This window comes from Cydia fagiglandana, chromosome 20, assembly GCF_963556715.1.
Source record: "Cydia fagiglandana chromosome 20, ilCydFagi1.1, whole genome shotgun sequence".
In the NCBI taxonomy this organism is placed as follows: domain Eukaryota; kingdom Metazoa; phylum Arthropoda; class Insecta; order Lepidoptera; family Tortricidae; genus Cydia; species Cydia fagiglandana.
The window spans coordinates 14,207,603-14,233,008 of record NC_085951.1 but is presented as its reverse complement, the minus strand read 5'-3'; the positions used below and the strand labels follow the sequence as shown (position 1 = coordinate 14,233,008).

Below are 25,406 nucleotides of genomic sequence, written 5' to 3'. Positions count from 1 at the left end.
CCCTCCCGACGTTGCTTAACTTTGGTCAAAAATCACGTTTGTTGTATGAGAGCCCCATTTAAATCTTTATTTTATTCTGTTTTTAGTATTTGTTGTTATAGCGGCAACAGAAATACATCATCTGTGAAAATTTCAACTATTTCGGCTATCACGGTTCGTGAGATACAGCCTGGTGACAGACGGACGGACGGACGGACGGACGGACGGACGGACGGACGGACGGACAGCGAAGTCTTAGTAATAGGGTCCCGTTTTACCCTTTGGGTACGGAACCCTAATAAAAGCCAAATATTATTAGAATAATGTATAAATAATGATTTAAACGTTTACGATGTGTACTCGTGCCTATTATCCATCTACATATTAACCTGTCGTCTGAAAAGTATAATCATTAAATCAGTTATTTAACATTGTCACTGTGTTAGAATTTTTTTATTTAGTTTTGTCACAGTATCAAGTTATGTATGCGTTGTGATTGGTTTCATGGTTTGCACAAAAAATCGGACAGATAAATTAAGAATTAAAAAAATAATATACAATAGGATAGTAAAATTTTTAAATCAAATATAATTTCAATAGGTATCACAAAAGATTTTTGCTGCAATTTTGTATTGTTTATCATAGCACTTTAAATTTTCACTGACTAGTAATCATGGAAGCCCGTTTCGTATAAACTGGCCAAAATAAATGCCTAAGTTTTTAGAACGGACAATGTGGCGTAATATAATACAGAGCGACAAAACTAGTTATACACCAAATCAGTTTTTTATCTACCTTGGAGATACATTTTGAATATCTATTTAAGTTTTTCTACAAATGAGTTCTATTAAATGTGTTGTATTTAACGTTATATTTTTTCCATATCCCCTCTGGATTTTGCTTACCATTAGGTGATTCATGTGCGCGTTTGCCTCATGCCATCATGATCGATATACATTGCGTGTTCCATTCTAGATTTTTTAAAGTTAAAATCCATTGTCCATAAAATTATGATCTCGTCAGAGGGTTGCAGATCCCTGCCCTTATCTAGAAATGCTCCATATACCCAGTCATGTGATTCCGTATCAACAAATATGACAAATATAAATAAGTCATTAGTAATATTATATTGCGACTATTGCGATTACAAGGGTATTGACCAGAAACCTGTTTCACGCAAATATTACGCAATGGAACCCGCTTAATACGATTTCCCGTGTAATACGCTATTTTTACATTGGTCCCTGCAACTTCGGCCCCATTTCTCGAACGGTATTAGGCTAATATTATTACTATTATTAGTCCATAAACTGTCAAATCGTATGGGTTTTCATGACAATACACTAATAATATTAGTCTAATATTGTTCAAGAAATGGGCCCCTGTTTTCATTCTTTTTTTTTTCAATTACACGCTTTCCCGCTTAAGATGCGTTTTTGACGTGATCCCTTCTGACTCTTCTTAAAGCGTGTATATATATGTGTGTCTGTGTGTATGTGTGTGTGTTTCTTTTTAACTATTTATATATATACGGAACTTCTGCTCTTAATTTTATACGTAAGGCGGGCGGATGTGCACACCTCTTCGGTGTGCGAGCGGGACATCGATACATACGTGTCTCGCTCACGCAAACTGCCTGTCAACATGTTATGTATAAGTAGTTCTTTTTTCGTATCTTCATAGTCAATAAAAAATATCATTAATTTAATTCATAAAATCTCATTCACGTCTCTTAAAACTCACATATAATTTACCACAGCAAACAATACATACAAACTTTTTAAATATCCCGCGTTTCGCGCGCTACGTCAAAATATCACGCTGTTTTCACTCGAGCTGTCAACACTCACCGAGCGTGACCTCGTGGTAGTGCATCGTGAGATTCGTGAGTTTGTCGATAATACGAACGAACCGTCAACGGAGCAGCTAGTGGCGTGCGCTGATTTATCGACAAAACTTTTGTCGATAAAATAATAAATTAGATAAGAACAGTGGTTGTTCTTCTCAACAGATAACTTATTTAGAGGACATTGGAACTGGATATAGGCATTATCTGCTGTAGCAACTGTCGTTTACTTACGGATTAAATAAAATATATAGCTTCTATTGATATTTGAATTTATGTTATATAATATTTTAAACTTTCGCGTTTTGAATACATATTAACTCACATTATAGACGGGTCTAACGCGAATTATATTCAATTACCTTTACCAGTGAAACCTGTGTCGAAACGTCGGTAAATAAAGGTAATTGAATATAATTCGCGTTAGACCCGTCTATAATGTGAGTTAATATGAATTTATGTTGTATGTGTGTTTTGTTGTGTTTTTGTTTGACACAATCAACTAATTAATATTACTATTGGAACAATAGGGATTGCTCCAGTTCCAATGGCTTAATGCGGTTATAAAACAGATACAGTTTTAAGGTGCGGCGCTAGTGAGATAACCACCTAAGGGCCACACGCACCATCACACTAACCCGGGGTTAAATGGTTAAACCTGGAGTTACCATGGTTACCAGTACTATTTGAATCAGAATTGTTTTATTTGCTAGAATACTTAAAACAACATGTAGTACAGGATGTTAAGGTACAGTAGGTGATAAAGTACTCAGTCGATGAACGACATGCAAAAATTATATAAACTAATAAGAAAACGTTATAAACAAGATAACTGCCTGTCTCTTTGAAATCTTGACACTGGGTTAACGGTTTAACCAGTTAACCCCGGGTTAATGGGATGGTGCAAGTGGCGTTAAGTAAATAATAAATGGGTGGTACTCTTGTAAAATCCTACTTAAAATACATGTACTACATATACATGTCCAGCGTTTTTCGACTAAAAATACGTGAGTGACCCGTTCTTAATATATTTTAAATATTATTAATATAGTCGTTTACAATATTTATTACTTACATATTTTTGTACCAAGACTTGGATGTCTAGAGACTAAGTTTAGGTTAAGACTAAGTACCTACATAGTCATAAATAAAGAATATAATATCATAGAACGCATAAAGACGGTAAATTGCATAGGTACATTTTCCTCTAACAGAAAAGCCATCAACATTTTTTTTCTCGTTTGCCTCGAATTTTGTAGCAGTACCTAATTCTAATAATGGGCATGTCCATATCCAGGGAGGTATATGAGGACTACGTCTGTATGAAAAAGTGATCGTCCCCCTTCTTATTAATAAACAAAGAGATCACGTGTTCGCGGGAAGAATCACGTGAACGATCAGAGGATCACAACGTGTGCGCACTTATCTTATAGATAATACGTATATCGGGCGGTGCACTTGACACTATAGATTTATCATTATCACTATCAGGCGTCTCGGGCGACATAAAAAGGTTTCCGACTTTAGGTTTTATTGTAAGGCAAAATACCTACTAATTTCAATAAATTAATTCCACTACGTTAGAAATTAGAATGTTTTCTCAACTCGTAGTAAGTCGTACTGTCGTGATATCAGAGGGCCTGCCGCGAACCACGTTCGACGCCTTACTGTCGCACTTGTAAATTCGTACGTAAGTGTGACAGGGAGGTAACACGTCAAACGTGGTTCGCGGAAGGTCCTCTATACTTCGTGGATCAGGCGTATTCACATTTGTCCCCGCCGGGCACACCAACCGCTTACGATTAGGCGGTTCCCGTAAAAAGCGACCGTGATGCGTCGTATTTGTGAAGTTCGTCAATCAACTTAACAATCACACAATGGTCCCTTCTAGCTAAAAACGACATAATTTTACTCACCATCCATTTTTATCGGGATTCAATTCCTCTTTTTCTTCATCTATGCTAGGACGCTTGCCGTTCCTCATTTTATCTTGATTTATTCAAAAATAAGTACTTTTCTTCTATTTAAGCACATCAGTCTCACTATATGTTAACTAGCACACACTGGGGTTTAGTTAGTTCTGTGTTATACGTCTTTAAGTGTTGCGTATTCTGAATTTAATAAATAATGATAATATTAATGGAGGCTGAGTTTAGTAAAGATATAATATATAGCATTAATATATTCGGTATATAGCGATTAAATAGCGCCGATTCGACCACGGCGACTGTTATCAACTCCGTTGCTGTCTCTGGTGTGCTCGCAAGTAGCCGATTTTGTTAAGGTACCAAAAGTTCGCGAACATAGAGGGCAAGTGAGCACACCATTTGTGTAATTATAATGTGCCGCAGGTGGTCTGGCTTTTATTTCGTCACGCTTGGCATCAAGCTCTAAGCGCGTCGCGATTCAAAATTCAGTTACCATGGCATTTATCGCAGCCTGCCATTTTGTACGTATGGCTGCCTGCTGCTTCCACCGCGAGGGTATCTTAAGCACATCTTTGTACCTGAGGAATTGGCCACACTGTTTCCGCTTGCCCTCCTCAAGCTCAGAATAAAAGATGCGCTTAGCCACACGCTGGTCGTTTATCCGCGAAACGTGATCGCACCACCGAAGCTGACATCGCATGAGGTATACCGATTATAGCGTGTATGTTTAATATGACCACATATTCAGCATGAACTCATGCAGACCCTAATGATATGTTTTAATTTAAATGTACGAATTTTAATTAACTTTATAAAACAACTAGCTTCTGCCCGCGACTTCGTCTGCGTGGAAAGATGATGATGATATTGATAAAAACTACCCTATGTCCTTTCTCGAGGCCCAAATTTTGTCTAAATCGATTCAGCGGTTTAAGCGTGAAGAGGTAACAGACAGACACACTTTCGAATTTATAATATTAGTATGGATAGTCACATTTATATAGCGATTAGGTTCAATAGCAGGTAGATATTTGTGACGTCCCACGGGTAAAGGTACCTTATGGCGGCTGGCGCTTACGTCGCATAGCGCCGGAATAATATTGAAGCGGCGTTAATAATAGCGTAAGCGCCAATCGCCATAACGTACCGTTACCCGTTGCTGTAGCGAATTTGTGACTAACTACCGTGAACGAAATATCTGCAAATGTATACTTTGTTACTTTAAAGTTTTAAACAAATGTATGCTTTAGAAAATTTGCTTTTTCAACGACTACATTGTATTATTAAATTGTAAAACGTGACTTTATCGCGTATTTATACAAGTTTTAAGATTTACACCCGACGGTATTATATTGTACCTATCATAAAAGGTTGATAAAATTACGACGCACTATTTATCTCAGATTATTTTTTCTCGTAATCTATTCTAGACTTCCGATTCAAGTTATTAAAATATGTTATTTAAAGGAACCAATAGTACTGCTCTGTCGGATTGGTGACAGAATATTATTCCCGCACTTCGTGGCAGCGTAACGAAAGCTGCCACGGAATGCAGTGGTTTTTATTCGGTATTTCATTTGTTCCTTTTATGTTTATTGCTCTAAATATTTGTCTAGAAAAAAGGTCAGAATTATCTGCACTATTTTTCAACCCGCTAAGACTAATTTCATAGTACCTACTTATCTACCTATTTTTCTAGAAATAAGGGACAATATTGTATGAAATATTGGTATGTATATTTCTACTTATTAATAATGAGAATAACCTATCTGTAATTTATAATTTATAATATGAATGTGGAGTGATAGAGTAATCAGCAAACAGTGAACTCAGGAAATGTAACGAGATTGCATTAGAGTAATTGCTAATATACAATATAAGGGTATGCCAGAGCAAATGTACTATCGCCCACAGCCGGGCTAGCACATGATTGGCGCGACAGTATTTCGCGGCGAGATATATTATTCTACCTGTCCCTCTGTAATTATAATTAACATAGAAAAATATGGGTAGTCTATCTCGCCGCGAGATACTATAGCGCCAATCATGTGCTAGGCCTACAGTTAACAAACAAATAGTAAACTTTATTAAAACTGTTCGTATTAAAAAGGATTTTTTGGAACACATCTACGCGGATGTCACTACGAAACGAATGTAATATTTAATCATTACTTTACCAAATAAAATCATTTTGTACCTACAAGATTTACTGACGTCAATACAACTTTCACACATTCATAGCAAAGTAAGTACTTATATTTAGCCACTGGTAGCTATCGGCGTAGAATATCTAGGTGATTGTATTATAAACAAAGAGAAAAAAGTGTTTGTCCGATAAAAATAACGATAAGAATAAAATAAATAAATTGCAAAACCCTTGAGTTTAATGCTCTGAGACTTATGGCGTTATGTCCCGCTGTGTTACTTACTTTTTTATGTCCAACTCTTTAAGAAAAGGAAAAATACAAAACCTGTATTTGCGAATTCGGAGGTTTTATTCGAAGGTATACAGGGTGAAATTGTCATCTCTGACCATACTCTGACGGGTGGATATGTAGGTCATACTGAACTGTTCTAGTGTTCTATAGAAAACATTGACTCTGATTCACCGAAATGTATAAGGCGGAAGATTATTTTCGCGATTTCGGTGTTACCATCATAGTAAAAGTTGTTAAGTATGACCTACATATTCAGATAACAATTTCGCCCTGTAGTTACGTCATATTAACGAAATCTCTTTAAATTTATAGATAGCACATTACAATCACTCCTCGGAATTTCCTTCCTCACAAAAGTCAATGTTACGGCATTCATTGGAATTCAATGCTGTCTTGTGGGTACCAGTGAAAAACAATGCCATTTCCATTATAGGTATTCGTCACTAATTTGATTTGATCTATGTAAATAGCCTTTCTGATCGAAATATTTGATCTAATATACTTTGTTGTTTAAGACGATTTCTAAACCGTTTTATGTGCCGAATTCCATCATTATAATCTTTTGTGTATGTACCTACACACGTAAAGGCCCTTTCGTCTTTTTTTAATTAAAAAAAAAATAAAATTAAACTGCTTTAATTTGTAAGGGGTGCACATAGGGTAAAAAATGCCATAGCTTTGTCGTATCGTATAAATGCATTGGGTAGGCAAAATGATATAAGCATGTATGTATAGTCTTGAAATGCACGTTGCATTCTTTAGATTTATCGAAGTTTTTTTATTGTTTATTGAAACTATGTAGACAATTTTTTTTATAAACCTAACATTTTGATAAAATCAACTATTGGTTCAATGCATTTTTAGGAGAATACAACTAATATCTAGTATATTTTAGTATAATAAAATTAGTATACCTAATTGATATGCACTATAATTTTTTTTTAAAGGAATCGAAAATAAAAACGGTCCATAATAAAATGTAGTAATTAATACTGATTACTGATCTCATGACTGATCCACTATTTAATTATATACACACTGTATAACAACTGTACATCTGTATAACCACAATTTAGGACAAATATTGACCACTCTGTATCTGTATGTATGGGGATTACCACCTTGCAAGTGAGATCACCTCTACTATAAGGATAAAGATTTTTAAATACATATTACACTTCGGTCTTTTTCGGATTTCTTTCCAAACTCAGCCTTCACTTGAACAGGTTTTCAATTTTAGGGCACGGATTTTGCAAGACCTAATGCATTCACTTCACTAATTCCATTTTCAAATGTTGTACTTATTGAATTAGAATGTCTAATGAAGATTATAATGCCTAATGAAAATAATAATAAGGCATTATTTCCACTGTGGCATCATAATTTAACACATATGAAATTGTAATAAGTATTTAAGTGTCATTAATTATTTAAAACATAAATACAAATTTCTAAAACAATAACTGTGTTAGTTATTTAAAAAACTGTAACGTATATACGAACTTGAACAAAAAATAAACTTAAAAAAAAAGCGCGCGAATAATGGGACCGAGTAGTGATGCCCCACGTCCCGCCTTATCGAACGGTAACCGTGTACTGTCAATATGATCTGACGTTTTTGCAATCTTCATATCGGCAAGTTGAAGTATCGATAACAGGGACAGATTTGCCTCATGATAAAGCTATATATACATATTAATCTTTCAAGGAAATAAGTTGTATAGTTTTAAGGTTCTGTGCTTTTTATTTCTTATTTACTTAGATTCTCTAAAGAAGTCAATATAATTATAATTTGAATATTCCGATTAATTATTGGCAAAAAATGCATCCAGTTACAACCTAAAACGCTCAAAACCTGTTCGGTATTTTTTCTCAAGAACCATTTTTTGCGGTTTGGCTGATTATTATGATGAGATGCTATCACTTGATCTGATGCCAATTTATATTGTTAATAGTAATTAGTTAGTAAATTGTTGTTGTTGTTGTGCAGCTGTAGGAACAGATGCACAATTAAATGAATGAATGAACCATATTTCTTTGTGAAGTCGCTTTACAAACAATACCTACTTACTCAACTGGCATTTCTTGGTCATTGAAATTCAGAAAAAACATTTAAAATCCAACAACGATAAAAATATTTATTATTGAAACATTTAATGAAGAAAAAATTGTTATTTGGTGTGGACTAATAGTTAAATATAATATATACCAAGGAACCTCAACACAACAACACACAATATTAAATTTAAGATATTTTGAAGGACTTGAAAGGCGATTTATAATATTAGGATTAGGACATATGATAGACTTATCTCATCATGATATTATTTCTTTACACTAGCAATACTATGTTAATCTGAGCAACTTAGATAAAAAATATCTGTATGTATGTATAAGGAAATTGTCTTCCGTAAAATTAAAACTACAACATGCTATGCTACCTACCTTAGCAACGTCTACTATCTATTTCAGAATATCATACTCAAAGGCATTTCAGTTCTTTGTCACCCGTACTGCTTAAAAAAAACGATACTCTTTATGTACGAATATCTTAATGCGCTAGAGGACTAGTAAGATCAGTTACTATGTCTACAAGGAAAATACGAGACCAAATTAGCACGTGCACTAGGACATTACTGTAATAGCCACATATATCTGACCTTGGTGTATAATAGCATAATTAGCAGAAATATTTTTATGTTGACTTAAGGACTTAATAATGTTATTTTGAGCCTTTAAATACAAATTTGCCTACTTTTTTAACAGTGGTAAGCCTAATAAAAACAGATGTACCTATATCATTATTCATTATTTAGGGTTTAGTGTTATTGAGTTTGATCATAATGTTTATTAGGTAAATTATTTTCAATGACAATCTTACTTCAATGTAACTAGTAACATTCCGGGCATAAGATCAAATGATGAAACGTCGCGTCATAAATTATATTATCAATGGCAATAACTTAATGACGTCTGATAAATGGAAACTTTACTTATTAAGGTATCATTTTAATCAAACGGTTAAGTATGTCAAATTCAAAAAAGCCACTACAGAAGTACAGAAATTGAAAAGTACAATAACATCAGATTTCCTCGAATTGTATTGTAGTATACGCACTCAGACTAATATCTTCTTCTATTTTCAGAAAATCGTAAGCAGGACGAAAATGTTTAAGAAAAGTCAAGGACGCTGTAAAATAAAAATGTAACACAATTTAAAAAAAATCACGAACACAATTAAGAGAATGATTTAAAGTTATTACAATATTCAAATAAAAATAAAATAAAATATTAGTCAAGTCAGTGTAAGAAGTATCAGAAATGATTGTTATAAAAACTACGTTATCGTTGTTATTAATGTAGAGTCAAACGTTACATTTTATCTCAGCGCTTTAAAGATTAGTGCGAGAGGTCACTGCCAATGTCAAGTATCATTTGAGAAAACCATAGCGGTTCCACCGTAACACATAACCTTATACGCTTAGGAATCTTTAGGACAATTAGCTAGAACTGTCGTTGAAAAATATATATGTACTCGTAAATTAGACTTATAAAATAAATAATGTGTAATGTGTATTCAATGGACAGCAACCGTCGCGGACAATATTAGGCTCAATGGCAGCGACATTGCCCTTGTGTACTAATTATAGAGCATTGGAAAGTGACAGTTATATCTTAGCAACGTCTCGCATTTCGCGTTAGAAGCGGTAATTCTATTGTTTTTGTTGATTATGCTACGGCAGAGTGGTAATTATTGGGTATAATATTAGCTAGCTTACGTTTAGGGGCATCTACCAATCAGCCACATCGCTGTCAATGTGGCACCACGGTGGACATTCTTGGCCACCATGGCGTCTCATGTGCTCGAAGCGCTGGCAGGATCCCCCGCCATGCCAGTATAAATGATGTCCTCCGTCGGGCTCTTGTTAGTGCCAAAGTACCTGCAGTCCTCGAGCCCAGCGGTCTGGCCAGACCCGACGGAATGACACTGGTGCCTTGGAGCATGGGTCGGCCGCTAGTTTGGGACGCTACTTGCGTTGATATCCTGGCACCGTCCCATGTTCCAAGCACCAAAGATTCTGCTGGCGCTGCGGCTTCCTCAGCCGAAAGCCTCAAGCGCCGCAAATATGCCGCTCTGGGAAGCAGCTACATATTTGCGGCGTTTGGTGTCGAAACTTTGGGGCCGTGGGGGCAAAGTGCGCGTCGACTGTACAAAGACTTGTCGGCGCGCTTAATAGAGGCTTCTGGTGACCAGGCCCCAATTTCACATCGGTGACAGGTGCGACGAATTGTAAAATCACTGTTGCTGACGTCACAGGCATCCATGGGCTACGATTACCACTTACCATCGGGCGGGCCGTATTCCTGTTTGCCACCATCATTGTATTATTTTAAAAAACTTTATTATATCGGAAAAAAAACAGATATTTTTCCTGCCAAGTTTCTGACAATTGTCAAAGATTTAGAGGAATTGTAGGTAATTCTTGACAGGTAATGAGTTATATGTCGGAATTTCGTGACAATTGTAGTGTTTCCTGTGACAATTGTCATAAACTTAGCAAGAGAAATATCCGTTTTTTTCCGATATCATAAAGTTTTTTTTTTAAATACAATGATGGTGGCAAACAGGAATACGGCCCGCCCGATGGTAAGTGGTAAGCGTAGCCCATGGATGCCTGTGACGTCAGCAACAGTGATTTTACAATTCGTCGCACCTGTCACGTTGGTGAAACAGGGGCCAGAGGGCTAGCCACTATTTCGCCCAGCGTATTAGCATCGCTATACAGCGGGGAAATACGGCCAGCCTTCTGGGCACCTTGCCCGTTGACGGCGACCTGGGGCAAATGTTTTATCTATAGTTTTGTAAGTTTTATTATGTTTGTTTATTTCTTTCTTTGTTTTTATCGATAAATATTGATTAATTCCTGTTCGGTAAAAGAAAACATCGTGAGGAAACTGGACTAATCCTAGTAAGGCCTAGCTTCCCCTCTGGGTTGGAAGGTCAGATGGCAGTCGCTTTCGTAAAAACTAGTGCCTACGTCAATTCTTGGGTTTAGTTGTCAAGCGGACCCCAGGCTTCCATGAGCCGTGGCAAAATGCCGGAATAACGCGAGGAAGAAGAATATTAAGTAATAAATATTTATTTAAATAAGAATTATTATAAAACTTTTATTGAAGATATAACGTCTTTTAGGAGTAAATATTAACAGGCAACTATTAGCCTATCTAATCTATCCATGTACGAAAGATATTTATTTTGATACCAAGAAATTAACACATTGGTTGACACAAGCGTTTCCGTAAATTATCACATCTAGGCGTTAAAAACTACCTATCCTATATGTCTATACAGTACAGCTTATATGTGTATCAACTTGCACTTGTACGAATATGATCATTTAAGATTACATAGCAATTTGAGCCTAATTAACGTGGCATAAAGTGTGAACTACACTAACCTAGTCACATCTTCAAATTGGCGATTTAATAACTCGGTAGCAATATTGATATAACAACACTGTTTAATTTATAGCATGTTTCATAACAAGATTGCAATAATGTTAAGCGTATGCAAATCCATGTCATAAATGTTGCATCACCAATATGTACATTTCAATATTCCAAGATTTCCAAGAAGTACTGTTTAAGCTACGTCCATGATTTTCTGTCCAGACCGAATAAATGACCGTTTGATATGTCTATATACACATTACTATAACAGTCATAATTATCTGTTAAAATAAAATGATATCAAAATGTTCGCTGGCCTTTCATTTCCTTGCTTGGTTAGGATACTTCTTTAGTGCCATATTAGCAAACAACGACTTTTTGTGGCGATCTGACGATGCTGATATAAATCTTACCAATTAATTAAAATAAACAGATGATAATTTCGCGTGTTAGTCCAAGTAAAACAAAAGTGAAGGTAATATCTATTCAATGAACAATAAGTTGACAATTTAGGCTGACTAGCTAATGAAAAATTGGTGGAATGTTTTTCTTGAAGAAATGTAAATGTATCGCCGGTAAAAGGCAAGTGTGCGATACCATTCCTGTTGAAAGGGATCACATATCAATTTACGCTGTCACCACAATACGATATTCTACTGGAATCAGATACAGTTGCAATCTGACAACTCGCAAAACTATTCATTAGGAGCACTAGGAAATTTAATTTAATTTTACGCTTTCTTGTTATAGGTACTCGTAATTCTATGGGTATAAGGTGTAAGGAAACTCAAGATCAGGCATCGTTTCTTCGATTTCGTAATTTTGTATTTTGTGATTTCACTGATTTCGTATATCCTATACGATTTGCATTGTATTTAGTGTCCGACATAAGACGAAGTTATTTAATACCTAAAAAATTATACTTACTTAATCGTATTGTGCTGTCTTGTATTTTAAATATTACGATTAAGTTAACCAGACAATTTTCATGTTTGCGTACAAGATTCATTTTATGAGTAGGTAAACATGAATGTAGGATTTATACATGATTTTAATAGGCTTATGACATGACAGTCTGGCTCTTGCAAACAGATAAACTGTTGAGTGTACGATAGTGGGTCTAAGTAATCTGTTGTTTATTAATTTATTATAGTGTATCTTTAGTCCTAGTTTTACGAGATATAATGTACATTATCCACACTTCATGTGTTGTGAAATACATAAGCAAATAATACGTACGCAAAAGGATTTCAGATAAACTTGAGATTATATGTTGTTTATATCTTATATTAATTACAACGTTAGCTACGTACATTGCTTGCTATAAATGTTAACTGGACTTTTTTCGTTTCATTTTAAGTCCGTAGAGCTTTTGCGCAAACCTTAGAGATCATAAGTCAATGAAAACTGTGCTCCACAAGCAAAGTACGCTGCATTTGGCAGTTTTAAAATAATTTCATTTATAATAATATTCTTACAAAGGCTTGCGTGGCTATAATTCTCAACATGATATGTACCTCTTAATACGTCATGCAAAAAGCAGTCGTTGCAAAATGAATAAAAAATACGAGCAGGTTATTCGCGGTCATTTCGCATTAAGTATTTGAGATATGAATCACACTCACACATCGCATTGAAATAATTATAAGGGTTTTTTCCGAAGTTTTAGGAGTTTAGTCTGAGCAGTGTTTAAAAATTAAAAACTTGCTACCATTGAGCAAATAGAAGACGGAATTAATGTTAGATCAACATATGGGTCTTCGGTTATACGACGTTTGTTTTTTCGCGAGTTTTTTTTAAATAATAAATAAAGCATGTAAAATTACAAAATCTGGTTGAATTTACGAGTTAATTTGTTATACCTGGATACCTATATACCTACTTGCTGTATATGTTCTATGAGAAATTCCGATCTAAATGCAACTGTGGGACTGATGGGAGATCAACAATGTTGTTCGTTGTTGCAGCGCCACAGACCAACCCCTATAGACCGAGCTTATAGGACGACTCGCGGTCACCGCACGTATGGTGTATAGGTCAAATATAAGATTGCTCGCGCGCCACTCCGATCAGTTGCGCCCAAGATTACGACCTGTTAGCAGTGTGCACGAGTCTCAGAAAATAAATCGTAAACTATTTAATTCATTGGGAAATCATGGGATATTGCAGCATAAAATGGTGTGGCAAGTCATCTAAGACTTCTACTTACAAAACAGATGGAATAACATCCCACTGGAAAGTAAAATTCATTATTTCATTGAATAATGTTTCTTGTCCGCGGGGTTCATTTTATACTGGTCACTAAGCAGAGGCGCAGTAGTCCGTCCCTTTTCGTCAACTTGAAAATGCAATGTGCTTTCCCTTTCGACTAGTGTTGTGACGATGATGGTTTCGTCAGTTGCGGAAACTTCGTGCTTCGTCATGCCGTATTGTACCATTTTAGACATAATATGTAGGTAATATGTTTTTAGAATCCTCTAGGCCAGCGGAGCCGCATGTTATAAGATGGACCTGATGATGAAAGACGTGCGAGGGAACTCGGTGTTGGTTTGTAATAGACATATGTTGTATGGGTTTTTTAGAATCCTCTAGGTGAGCAGTTAGGTCTCATGTCACGAGATTGACCTGATGATGAACTTCAAAGAAGTGCGAGGGAACTCGGTGTTGGTTTGTGATAGACATATGTTGTATGGGTTTTTTAGAATCCTCTAGGTGAGCAGTTAGGTCTCATGTCACGAGATGGACCTGGTGATGAACTTCAAAGAAGTGCGAGAGAACTCGGAGTTGATTTGTAATAGGCATATGTTATTGGTCCATTTGAATATGTTTTCAATACAATCTTCTATGACCTTAATAAAAGGGACAAAAAAAAAATGATATTTTGGCGACACTTTTTTTCTCGTATCGAAAGAGATTGCGATTCTGAGTGGAAATAATATAAAATTTCTAAACTTTAAAATTCAAGTTCTGGGTACTTTAAACAGAAATGCCCTAATATGTTAAGTAAAATTTTCAGGTACATTGTTAAATTACTTAATGAAATATTAAATTATTCAATATAATTATTAAGTAAGTTTACTCTAAGTATACTAAATTGGTAACAATTTTACCACAATAAATTTCGGCATCACTACCACTAGTAGCAGTACCCACTAGCTGTAATGAACATGTCCCATCCCTACGCTTACACGTATCAGCGCGCCATGTTTGAAACGACCAATCGCAACGCCGTGAGCACCCCTCCCGCACCTCACAGTTTGGTGATTTGCGTCGGGAACAAAATGGCCAATACAGTGAAACCTGGTTAATTGGCACCTGGATAAATGGAAAACCTTAATAATTGCAACCAAAAGTCCGGTCCCAGTCCCTTGAGACCAAAAGGCCTCTATAATTGAAATTTTGGAACCTCTATAATTGCAATGTAGATTTTAGTGCTTTTCGTAATTTTGCCTCTATAATTGACCGCATCGCAACTTAAGACCTCTATAATTGACACTGTGCTAAAAAAATCCGTTATTTTTGCTCTTGTTTTTACCTCTATTATTGAAACGTGTCTTGCTTATTACCTCTGTAATTGAAATAATGTAGTTGTATACAGCAGAAACAATATTTTAATAGCAATGATCATTTTATTTATATCTCCATCCAGAATTTAATTTATTTATTGGGTATCTATCACAGCCTGTAGTAGGTGAAATAGTTTTGATCAATAAAAAACAAAGTATGCTTTTTACATTCAAATAAAACTTTCTTCTACAATTCAAGGGAATTTTTTAAACCCAAATGATAAGAAAATAAAGTGGTAATTAATGTAGTGTAAAGGTGCAAGTATAGACGGAAGCAATATATAGAATGCGTAAATCTAAGCGTGTAAGCGTGTAAATCTACTTAAAATGGTTATTTGCATTTGCACCTCCATAAAAGAAATTTGTCAGAACGCAACCTCTATTAATGAAAACCTCTATAATTGACACAACGATTTTTTGAACCTCGTTAATTGACACGACCTGCTTAAATGAAAAACCTGGTTAATTGACAAAAATTGGCCGGTCCCTTGAGATTGCAATTATCCAGGTTCCACTGTATTAGGTTTCTAGAGGCGGTGTTCTGTGTGCAGCGCACAACACGTGACAGGGACGTGTAAACACAAGATTTAAACTTTTTTTTAATACTGCATTAATGGCCAACAAGCACACGGCCCGCCTCACCTGTTTATGGAATAGAGTGTATATGATAGAGTTTACAGTTTGTGCTAATGCTGCACTCTGGCGATAGAAGATTGCAGTAATACTATATTGAATTACACTTAACATATCAAAACTATAATGATAATTTCGGAAATGGTTAAAGTATTATTTAATTTAACATGTGTCTTTAGGGTGGTGTTCTGATATTTCACCTGTCCAAAGTCATTCCATCTCACTCTGTCATTAAGCAAAATGTGAGATGCATATTGGACAAAGATATTGGACAGATGGAATATAGGTATCACCCATACATACACTTGACATAATCTACTGTAAGCTGATTAACAATTAAAGTTTATTTTTATTGTTAGGGACTTAAATATATCGAGATTATCGATAACGTTATCAACTTTGGCCATCACTAGATACCTACTGCTTGGATATACTGAAGTTAAAACTGTTAAAAGTTAAGAAATGTTCCATTTAAAACTTCCACAAAAACGTTAAAAGTGGTAAAATAAATATTGATATTAATTTTATGGGGAAGCAAATCATGCTTGTAATAAATTATAATTTTAACTAAATCGGAAAATGTTATAGTTACATGCTATTAAATTATATATAACGTTTGAACCAAGTGGTTAATGGTTAAGGTGGTACTTGCAACAGAAAATACGGAAGACTCACCATAGAAATGAAATTGAATGGTTTGAAACGCAAAATACCGCAAACTTAATAAATAAATGATGGATGAATGACCATGACTGTATACGCACAGAACTAATTTTAAAGAACACTTATTTTCACTAGCACTAGTAGTTATTTTATTATATATCCATTAGTAATTTGATTGTATTTTGCAAATTAATAACATAACCTAAGTCATTGTCACACAAGCACCTCCGTCAAGGGCGCACAAACAGCTGTTTTTGACTTTGCAAAACATTGCTGCGCTACTACGAATAGGTGCACTACTCATTCATTTCTCGCTTAAAACCGATTGTAGTTTATTCATTCTAAAAACATCTAGGTATAATGGGTATATTAATAGGGATGTGAATAATTAAATTCACATGTAAATATTTGTTTAAAAATATAGAAATATTATTGAGCAATTGACCGTATTTTTTTATGATATGGCAAGGCCATTATGTTAAATTGACACACGGGCTATTGGCCGCTAGTTACATTTATTATCTGACAATACGTTACTATAAATTACACCCTATTGCGTTAGTGTTAGAGTTTATTTTATTGTTATTGATTGGCTGAATTATTTATTTAAAATAGTTTATTCAGATGTGATATTTTCTGATTGAAAATGACAGCAGTCATTTATCAAAATTCAAAAAGATTAGAAGATTAGTCTCAAAATTACAAAATATGTAACATATTTCACTTAAACCCGTATCAAAACAATCACATACTCAACCCTAATCCTTTCTTTACATAAAACTCCAAAAGGAAATTGTCTAAAAGCCAAATATGGATTGAAAACTGTTACCTAACATCTGTTAGCGTAAATGATCTTAATAATAAATAAATTAATGTATGAGACAGCCTTGAAGGTTGTCAATGAATTGAACTAGTCCAGGCCGCCTCGGGGGCACGACGGAAGTTGATTTGGTCCTGATATAATACCATTTAAGTATGGTTTATAATAGGGACTTTTTCCGCGATACCAAAGTGCGGTATTTAGGTAAGTTTCCACTTTCCTTCGAGTTTTATAGTATACCTATACTTAATTGTTTTTGTAGACAGTCAAAGATTAGATATCTACAATTTTAATGTATTCTCAATAGTAACTATATTAGTTTAGAAGTAATTCAAAGTTGTGATGCAAAGTGTACAGTCAACGTCAATTTTAAAGTTATTAATTCAATAGCAATTTTAATTGACTTCATATGTAGGGTTGCCAGATGGTCGGGATTTGGCGGGATTCTCCCGATTTTTAGCATGTGTTCCCGATTCCCGACAAAGTGTAAACTGTCCCGAAAAACAGCTTCACGTTTTAAAACAATAATTTCAAGCTCCGAACTGTCGTCGAGCGAGCGAGCTGACGTAGTGCCAATAATGTAAAATATCGTTGTTTTTAATACAATTGGAGCATTTACGGGCTGTCCCGTACAAACGCATTTTATTTCCTGAGTTGCAACTTTTTTTTCGACATTTAAAGCAGGCGATTATATTTCTGTGCATATTTTTGACCATTTGTCATAGAAAAGGAAACTTTAAATCTTCAAAAACTTCGCGTTTGTACGGGACAACGGTAGACAATTTCATGGAATGCTCCAATTACTTTAATTTGAATGTTTTTATTTTTCCCGACTTAAGTCCCAAAATCCCGAAAAATTTCTCATGTCTCCCGATAATTTCGATCTGGCAACCCTATTCATATGCCCGAAGGGCCAAACAATTAAATTCGGACTAGTGAAGAAATTTTATGTACTTACACAATTATTTATAGTAAAATATTACATATAGAGTGCTTATAATACAATTACATGTTTGTTGCGGCAATTAATGTAACTCTTAATTGAGTTGCTTAACTTCAAACTCAAGTAAATCCGTCTGTCAGAATATGCGATTTTTGTATTACGAAAAGGTAATAGGGTAGATATTGGCTGAGGCGGTTGAATGGATTTACCCGAGTTTGAAGTTAAGCTACACAATTAATTATGCTTTGTATTGAGCCCAAACTAGAAAATAGTAAATAGTAATATATATAATAGTATAGTGATAAGGTATATTTTTAAGTAGATAGAGTATTAATGTTACAAAACTTCAGTATCAAAGGCTATTTTTATTTATTTATTTATTTTATTTCTTGCACACACGCACAGTGGAAAAAGAGGCGGCATCAGTTGGCCTCGGCTGGGCGGAGCTAAAAGAGGCCGCGCTGGACCGCGAAGAATGGAAATCCCTTCTGAGAGCCCTATGTCCCTGATGAGGGATAACAGGATGTCATCATCATCATCATCATTTTATTTCTTGAGCCCGGTGGCACAGTGACTGTTGTAAAGCAACAATGACACACAAACAGACACATGTGGATTACTCACTGTTCATCCCTGGTGATGTAATAGTCACTGAACAGATTCATGTTGCAGGCTACGCCAACGAAGTAGGCGAGGCGCTCAGGCCAGTGATCTCCAGGAATGCGGTGAACTTCAGCTACAAGGTGGCCGGGGCTTATGTGCTCGCTGACACTGCTGACAAGAGTTTGAAGACGTTATGGGTAATCACACTATAGTCCGTCTACCACTATAATACGTCAAACTAGTTTTTATGTTTGAAATCAAAATAAAAACGGCCATTTTAACTTTGGACGCATAGATACAGCAACACAAAAACTAGTTTGATGTATTCAAAAGGTACTAAAATACAAAATACAGTATGTAGTGGCCCTCTTTTTTAAATATATTTGGTTAAATTTAAATAATCACGATTATTTAGTAGTAGTGGCGCTAGTGTGCACGTTGATGGAGTCTTGATTCTATTTTTCAGAGGGAGGGCAGCATCACAAGCGTGATACTCAGCACCGGCGACGCCCTCATCTGGCAGACCCTGGCCTCCATTGTCATACCCGGAATCACTATCAACAGGTAATGTTTTTTCTTACTAGCTTATTTATGAGCGCTGGTGGCCTAGCGGTAAGAGCGTGCGACTTTCAATGCGGAGGTCGCGGGCTCAAACCCCGGCTCGTACCAATACCAATGACTTTTTCGGAACTTATGTACGAAATATCATTTGATATTTACCAGTTGCTTTTCGGTGAAGGAAAACATCGTGAGGGATCCGGACTAATCCCAATAAGGCCTAGTTTCTCCTCAGGGTTGGAAGGTCAGATGGCAGTCGCTTTCGTAAAAACTAGTGCCTTCTTATTCTTGGGATTAGTTGTCAAGCGGACCCCAGGCTCCCATGAGCCGTGGCAAAATGCCGGGATAGCGTGAGGAAGAAGGAAGAAGGACTATTTGAGTCTCCCACTGCTGGGCAAAGGCCCCTCCCCTTTCCACGACTCCCGATTTGGTGTTTCCTCCGGCCAGTCAGTAAGCTGTCCAGGTCATCCCGCCATCTCCGTTTAGGCCTGCCGCGGCCACGTCCCTCTACCGGCATCCACTTGGTGGGTAAGCTAGCCCACCTCTCCGGATGCATGCGGTAGACGTGACCGGCCCAGTCCCATTTGAGCTTAGCGGTTTTCCCGCCTACGTCAGCAATGCGGGTTTTAGAGGTAATATATGTATTTATTGTAGGTACAGAATACACAAAGACTCAAATATCGAACTTATCCCTTAGAGAGGGATATCAGATACAGATACAAGTGAGAAATCTTGGCGTTGTTATGGATCGCTCTCTATGTTGGGTACCTCAAGTGAGTGAAGTGAGCAGGAAGATGTTTGCCGCTATAGGGTCTCTCAGGCGACTTAGTAATTTTCTGCCTATACCTACTAAAATTGCGCTTGCTCAAACGTTACTTCTCCCCATTCTTGATTATGCTGATATCTCCTATCTCGACCTTACCGAGGAGCAACTCAATAAACTTGAGCGCATTCAAAATGTCTGCATACGGTTCATATTCGGGTTACGCAAATATGACCATATTTCCAGTTTCCGATCCCAACTCAAGTGGCTCCCTATCCGTCATTGTCATAACTCTCACATACTTTCTTTTCTTTATTCTATACTTTTTAATCCTGCAACTCCCCGCTATCTCAAGGAACGTTTCCCTTATGTTAATTCTCTTAGATCCTCTCAAAATTTGCTCCTATCTGTGCCATCTTCCTCTTCCAAATTTTATAATTGCTCATTTACTTTTCGGGCCATTCGACTATGGAACTCCCTCCCTAGGGTTTGCAATCCGGATCCGATATGTATGAAATTATCCGGATCTGGATCCGGATCCGCGGATCTTCCCATACATTTTGGGTCCGTTGTGCAAACCCTATCCCTCCCTGTCGAGTTAATTTAAAACGTTCTCAATCTATTACCTCCTTCAAATCAAACCTTAAGGAATACTATCTTTCCCTACCTTAGTTTTTCATTTTTATAATATTGACACTGTTGTTTCTTTATTTAATATATACTTTTTATGTATGTCTATGTATGTTTATGGTTATAAGTATTTAAGTATGTTTATCTATAGTAATGTTTTGTGTTGTTTAGTTATATTCAATTCCACTTTTCATATTTTTTCTTTGCGCCACCTACCGTATATTCTAATTCTTATGTCTCCGATACCCAAAGGTTGTCTGGAAGAGATCGCTCTTAAGCGATAAGACCGCCTGTTGTTACCTCTATTGTCTTTGTTTATGTTATTGTCCATTTATTGTAAACTACGTGTATGTGAGGTGTGCAATAAAGAGTATTGTATTGTATTGTATACAAGCAGAGTCAATTCATTTTTAGGGTTCCGTACCCAAAGGGTAAAAACGGGATTACTAAGACTCCGCTGTCCGTCCGTCTGTCACCAGGCTGTAACTCATGAACCGTGATAGCTAGACAGTTGAAATTTTCACAGATGATGTATTTCTGTTGCCGCTATAACAACAAATACTAAAAACAGAATATAATAAACATTTAAGTGGGGCTCCCATACAACAAACGTGATTTTTTTGCCGTTTTTTGCGTAATGGTACAGGCCGCGTAGCCAAGGTGCCAATCGCTTACGCTCCGTAGCGATCGAAACGCAACTGTCACCGTCACGTCACCCTAATATAGAAGAGTGATAGAGAGACATAATGCTTTTAGTTGCCGAAGCGATAGCGATTGTAACCTTGGCTAGGCCGGCTGAACCCTTCGTGCGCGATCCGACTCGTACTAGGCCGGATTAAAAAAAAATATTGTTTTTTCAGGATCGTCTTCTACACAGGCCGAGCACTGAAAGGTAGACCGGTGACTCCGGCGGTGCAGCGGTTCGCCCCCGTCGCGGTCGGTCTGGCCTGCATCCCAATAATAGTTACTCCGATCGACCGGGCTGTCTCCTTGTTCATGAATGTCACATACAGACTTATCTTTGGACACCACCCTTAAACTACACAGTCTACTTACTATTCAGTCAGGTAACTATATTTTATTAAAATGACGTATTTAAGGAAACCCTTGGTACGCATGGAATTTTGAATCATAACTCAAAAAACCGGCCAAGTGCGAGTTGGACTCAAGTTCCAAGGGTTCCGTATATTACCCAATTTTTAATGTATTTTTTTATGTGAAACTCGAGTGAAATGGCTTTAAAAAACCTGTAGGGGTCGGATCAAAAACTAAGTAATTAGTCCGACTCACGCTTGACTGCACATTGCTAATAGGTTTTTTTTTTTCAAAATAAATAAACCTATTTTGTATTTTTTTCTAAATTTTAGACCCAGTAGTTTTGGAGATACAGGGGGTAAATGGTAATTTTTTTGGCAAAAGTCACAAAAAATATATATTTGACATTCTCAAAATGAGCTCTTTCATTTGATATGTAACACGATATAGTTCAATAAACATTATTTATTAATTTTCTCATTTACCCCACAAAAGTGGCCTCCATGTTTAAAATTCATTTGTTTACGTTAGATGTCCGTCTTCGGGTCACGAATTTACATATGTGTATCTAATTTCAACTTAATAGCTCCAGTACGTCTGGGGAAAATAGGCTGTGACAGACGGACAGACAGACGGTCAGTCAGACAGACGACGCACAAGTCATCCCATAAGGGTTCCGTTTTTTCTTTTGAGGTAACCCTAAAAACAGTTAATTTAATTTCAGCATCACAAGAAAACATCAGAACTGCAGATTAGATCTGTTAAATAACAAAAATGATAGTGATAATAAGATTAGATTTAAAACTGATGATAGATGTAGAATAAAATGCATTTAGACACGCACTAGGAATTGCTTAAAAGCTTAGGTTACAGATTTTAGTCCGCGCTTTATAAAATTCAACGCCGTACACAATATAGTAGAGATGCAACGGATAGTTGTTTGGCCGGATACCGGATATCCGGCCTGGACACGGCCTAATATCCGGTATCCGGCTGCCGGATATTCGGCCGGCGGTTTTTCAGGTGCGCATTCTGCAGGTTTGACCTGTTTCCTAGTAAACGTTCGCGAGGACTCATTTCTAGGTTTGAAATGAGTGCGCGTGCAAGTCAGTGGAATGATTAAATTGTTTTACAATAATAATTCAGTACGATTATGACCGTGTCTGTTTCTTAAATCCAATTTGTTTACTCCGAAATCAAGCAATGTTATTATCCGGTATCCGGCCGGATAGAAGGTCACTATCCGGTATCCGGCCGGATAGAAGGTCACTATCCGGTATCCGGCCAGATAGTAAAATAATGGCCGGATAGGCCGGATACCGGATAGTAACCGGATAACCGGTGCATCTCTACAAAATAGACTATTTATTTAATCATCGAGCTATAATACAAATGTTAGATGTTACTATTACAAAATCTCAAGAGTTTAACACATTCGTAAAAAAACTCCTGTCAGTATTGTATTAGCAATTTCGATGAAACTAAAATTTTGTCTTACATCTAATCAAAGAGTCTTAAACTTACCTTTTACAGGGAAATCAAAGGAGTTCCCTTTAAAGCAAATTGGCATATTTATGACTGAGTGTTCCCCTAAGCTCTCTATTAGTAATTGCTGTGATAATTTTGATAATTCCATAGGATTTGACACGCTTGTGAAATGTATGTTGCTATTTGACATTATTCGAATTATTTTTGTAATCTCTAAGCTCGTTGGTTACCTCTGCACCCCACACTAGCGTCTTTTGAGCGTCGGCGTCTATAGTTTGTTTTTTTTAGCATTAGAAAGAACTTCGCAGAAGTAAGCTTGTGGCTCCAAATCCGGCACTTTTAGCGGTAACAATTAACGGTTATATGTATTCACCTGCTACATTAGATAATTAAATAATTATTAACACTTAAAGAGCCTGATAAAAACTGTACGCTTGCTTCTGTGGGGTTCTTTCTAATGCTAAAAAAAAGGACTATAGTCAGCGCTATCGTTGCGTCGAGCAGCAGCCATAGAGTTAGACGCCGACTCTCGGAAGACGCTATAATAGTGTGAGGTGGCCCTATAACCTGGCGCGCCAATGATGGTCCCTATGACTGACAGTTATTTTTTACACAACTGCCTAAAAAAAGGAGTGTATTATTTTCAGCGTTCATGTTTGTGACTTCGGATTTAGATGTATAATATAGCGTTGGAATCCTTACGTCATCCCGGGTGACATAGGCTATGTGACGTCACAATAAAAAACAGCAATCGTGTTTTTATTTTATTTTTAATTTATTTATTGTATCTCCTTTATTTATTTATTTATTATTAATTTATTTTTATTTTATTATAATATGGAGCAGCTGTTACTGCTTTATACTTGTCCAAAGGCTATGAGCAACTCATAGGATCCATATATCATAGATGCGTCAGGTATAGTTTGCGATTGGCATACAGTTTGTATACAGTATGCATTTGATTTTCTACAAGATCATAGAGGTGGCTTAACAATATGTTAGTAATTTTAATATTATGAGGAACATTTTTCTTACACGTCTTTTCCAAAATGCCATTAAAATAAAAACTACAAGTATTTAACTAAAATAAAACATATAATATTCCAAATATTTTTAAATAGTTTTGATACGTCTTCGCAAACATTTATTAAAATTATCAACAATATGCGACATGTAAAAAAATAGAATTTGCATATAAAGAAAATCAAATGTATAATCTGTCAATCACCTACTAGAACTATTTTATCTGTAGGCGTGTTATTGTTAAAACGTAATAGAAAATGCAATTAGATTTCGCAAAATTAGTAAAAATTGCAACATATATAGAAAACGCTTGTAGATCATGACAAATAAATAATAGTAGGTGCATTGAGTTAGAACATGACACTCGGGAGGGGGTCGAAAGACCCCCTGCAAACATGCAAAGTATGTTTAGTTACGAAAATACACTAGTTGTCGCAGCGAAAGTGTTAAGATATAAAATCGATGAAAAAATATCAAATGTAACAACTATTAAATTAAGTAAATGAAAAAAAGGTATTATGTATTCATTACAAAAATGTTAAGCCATACTTAAATTAAATATTATTATATAACCGATATTTTGTTGACATTTTTGAACGAATCTCATTTAAATGCTCTGTTTTATTTAAAGTGTATTTGGAATTATTCGAATACACCTTATATTATTTAATTATACATATACACCTAGGTATAGTATTTAAATTAGCTATAGTATTGTTACCGTTGATTAATAAATGTGCTGTTTAAATTCTGTTGTTATTAATTGCGATCCTAAAACTCCTTCGAAAATATTAATAGCAATGTTATTTTAAACAATTTAGACGCAGGATTTTATTAACAAGTGGTTTAACCCTTCTCCAAACCGCACCAATCTACAAGGTTTTCCCAAAAAATCCAAATATGTATATTCCAATTAATCCAGCTTTGATGATTATTTTGAAGACAAGTTACATTTCCCGAAAGTTATATAATTTGAACTTTAAATCTGATTGCTAAGGTGCACATTATATTGGCGCGTATGTGGTCGATAAATCGTACC

At 35.9% G+C, this 25,406-nt stretch overlaps 2 protein-coding genes across 3 annotated transcripts in view; one reads left to right on the top strand and one right to left on the bottom strand.

The window, feature by feature from the left end:
• LOC134674657 (prestin) overlaps positions 1-16,765 on the bottom strand; it is a 53,370-nt gene extending 36,605 nt beyond the window's left edge. Inside the window, exons 1-2 of the mRNA XM_063532776.1 lie at positions 16,517-16,765; positions 3,742-3,936 (exon numbers count right to left, since the gene is read on the bottom strand). Of these exons, the coding sequence (XP_063388846.1) occupies positions 3,742-3,809 (68 nt within the window). The 5' untranslated portion in view covers positions 3,810-3,936; positions 16,517-16,765. The remainder of the gene's footprint in view (positions 1-3,741; positions 3,937-16,516) is intronic.
• Positions 16,766-17,174: 409 nt separating this feature from the next.
• LOC134674656 (mitochondrial fission process protein 1) lies at positions 17,175-25,115 on the top strand. Of its 2 annotated transcripts, XR_010099652.1 has the most exons (6): positions 17,175-17,528; positions 18,940-19,067; positions 19,337-19,434; positions 21,682-21,888; positions 22,581-23,091; positions 23,122-25,115. XR_010099652.1 is itself a non-coding variant. In XM_063532775.1 (5 exons), exons 1-4 carry the CDS (start codon positions 17,480-17,482, stop codon positions 21,857-21,859), a joined length of 453 nt encoding a protein of 150 aa, XP_063388845.1. In that variant the 5' UTR covers positions 17,175-17,479; the 3' UTR covers positions 21,860-21,888; positions 22,581-25,115. The 2 variants fall into 2 exon arrangements, 1 of the variants encoding a protein (XP_063388845.1); XM_063532775.1 differs by having other exon boundaries at positions 22,581-25,115.
• The last annotated feature ends 291 nt before the right edge of the window (positions 25,116-25,406 follow it).

Bases quoted from the DNA above. Each gene is read 5' to 3' on its own strand.
- LOC134674656 (XM_063532775.1), top strand. From the start codon at position 17,480: ATGGTTTATAATAGGGACTTTTTCCGCGATACCAAAGTGCGGTATTTA. The intron at 19,068-19,336 runs GTAATCACACTA...TCTATTTTTCAG, and splicing joins AGAGTTTGAAGACGTTATGG to AGGGAGGGCAGCATCACAAG. The intron at 19,435-21,681 runs GTAATGTTTTTT...TTGTTTTTTCAG, and splicing joins CCCGGAATCACTATCAACAG to GATCGTCTTCTACACAGGCC.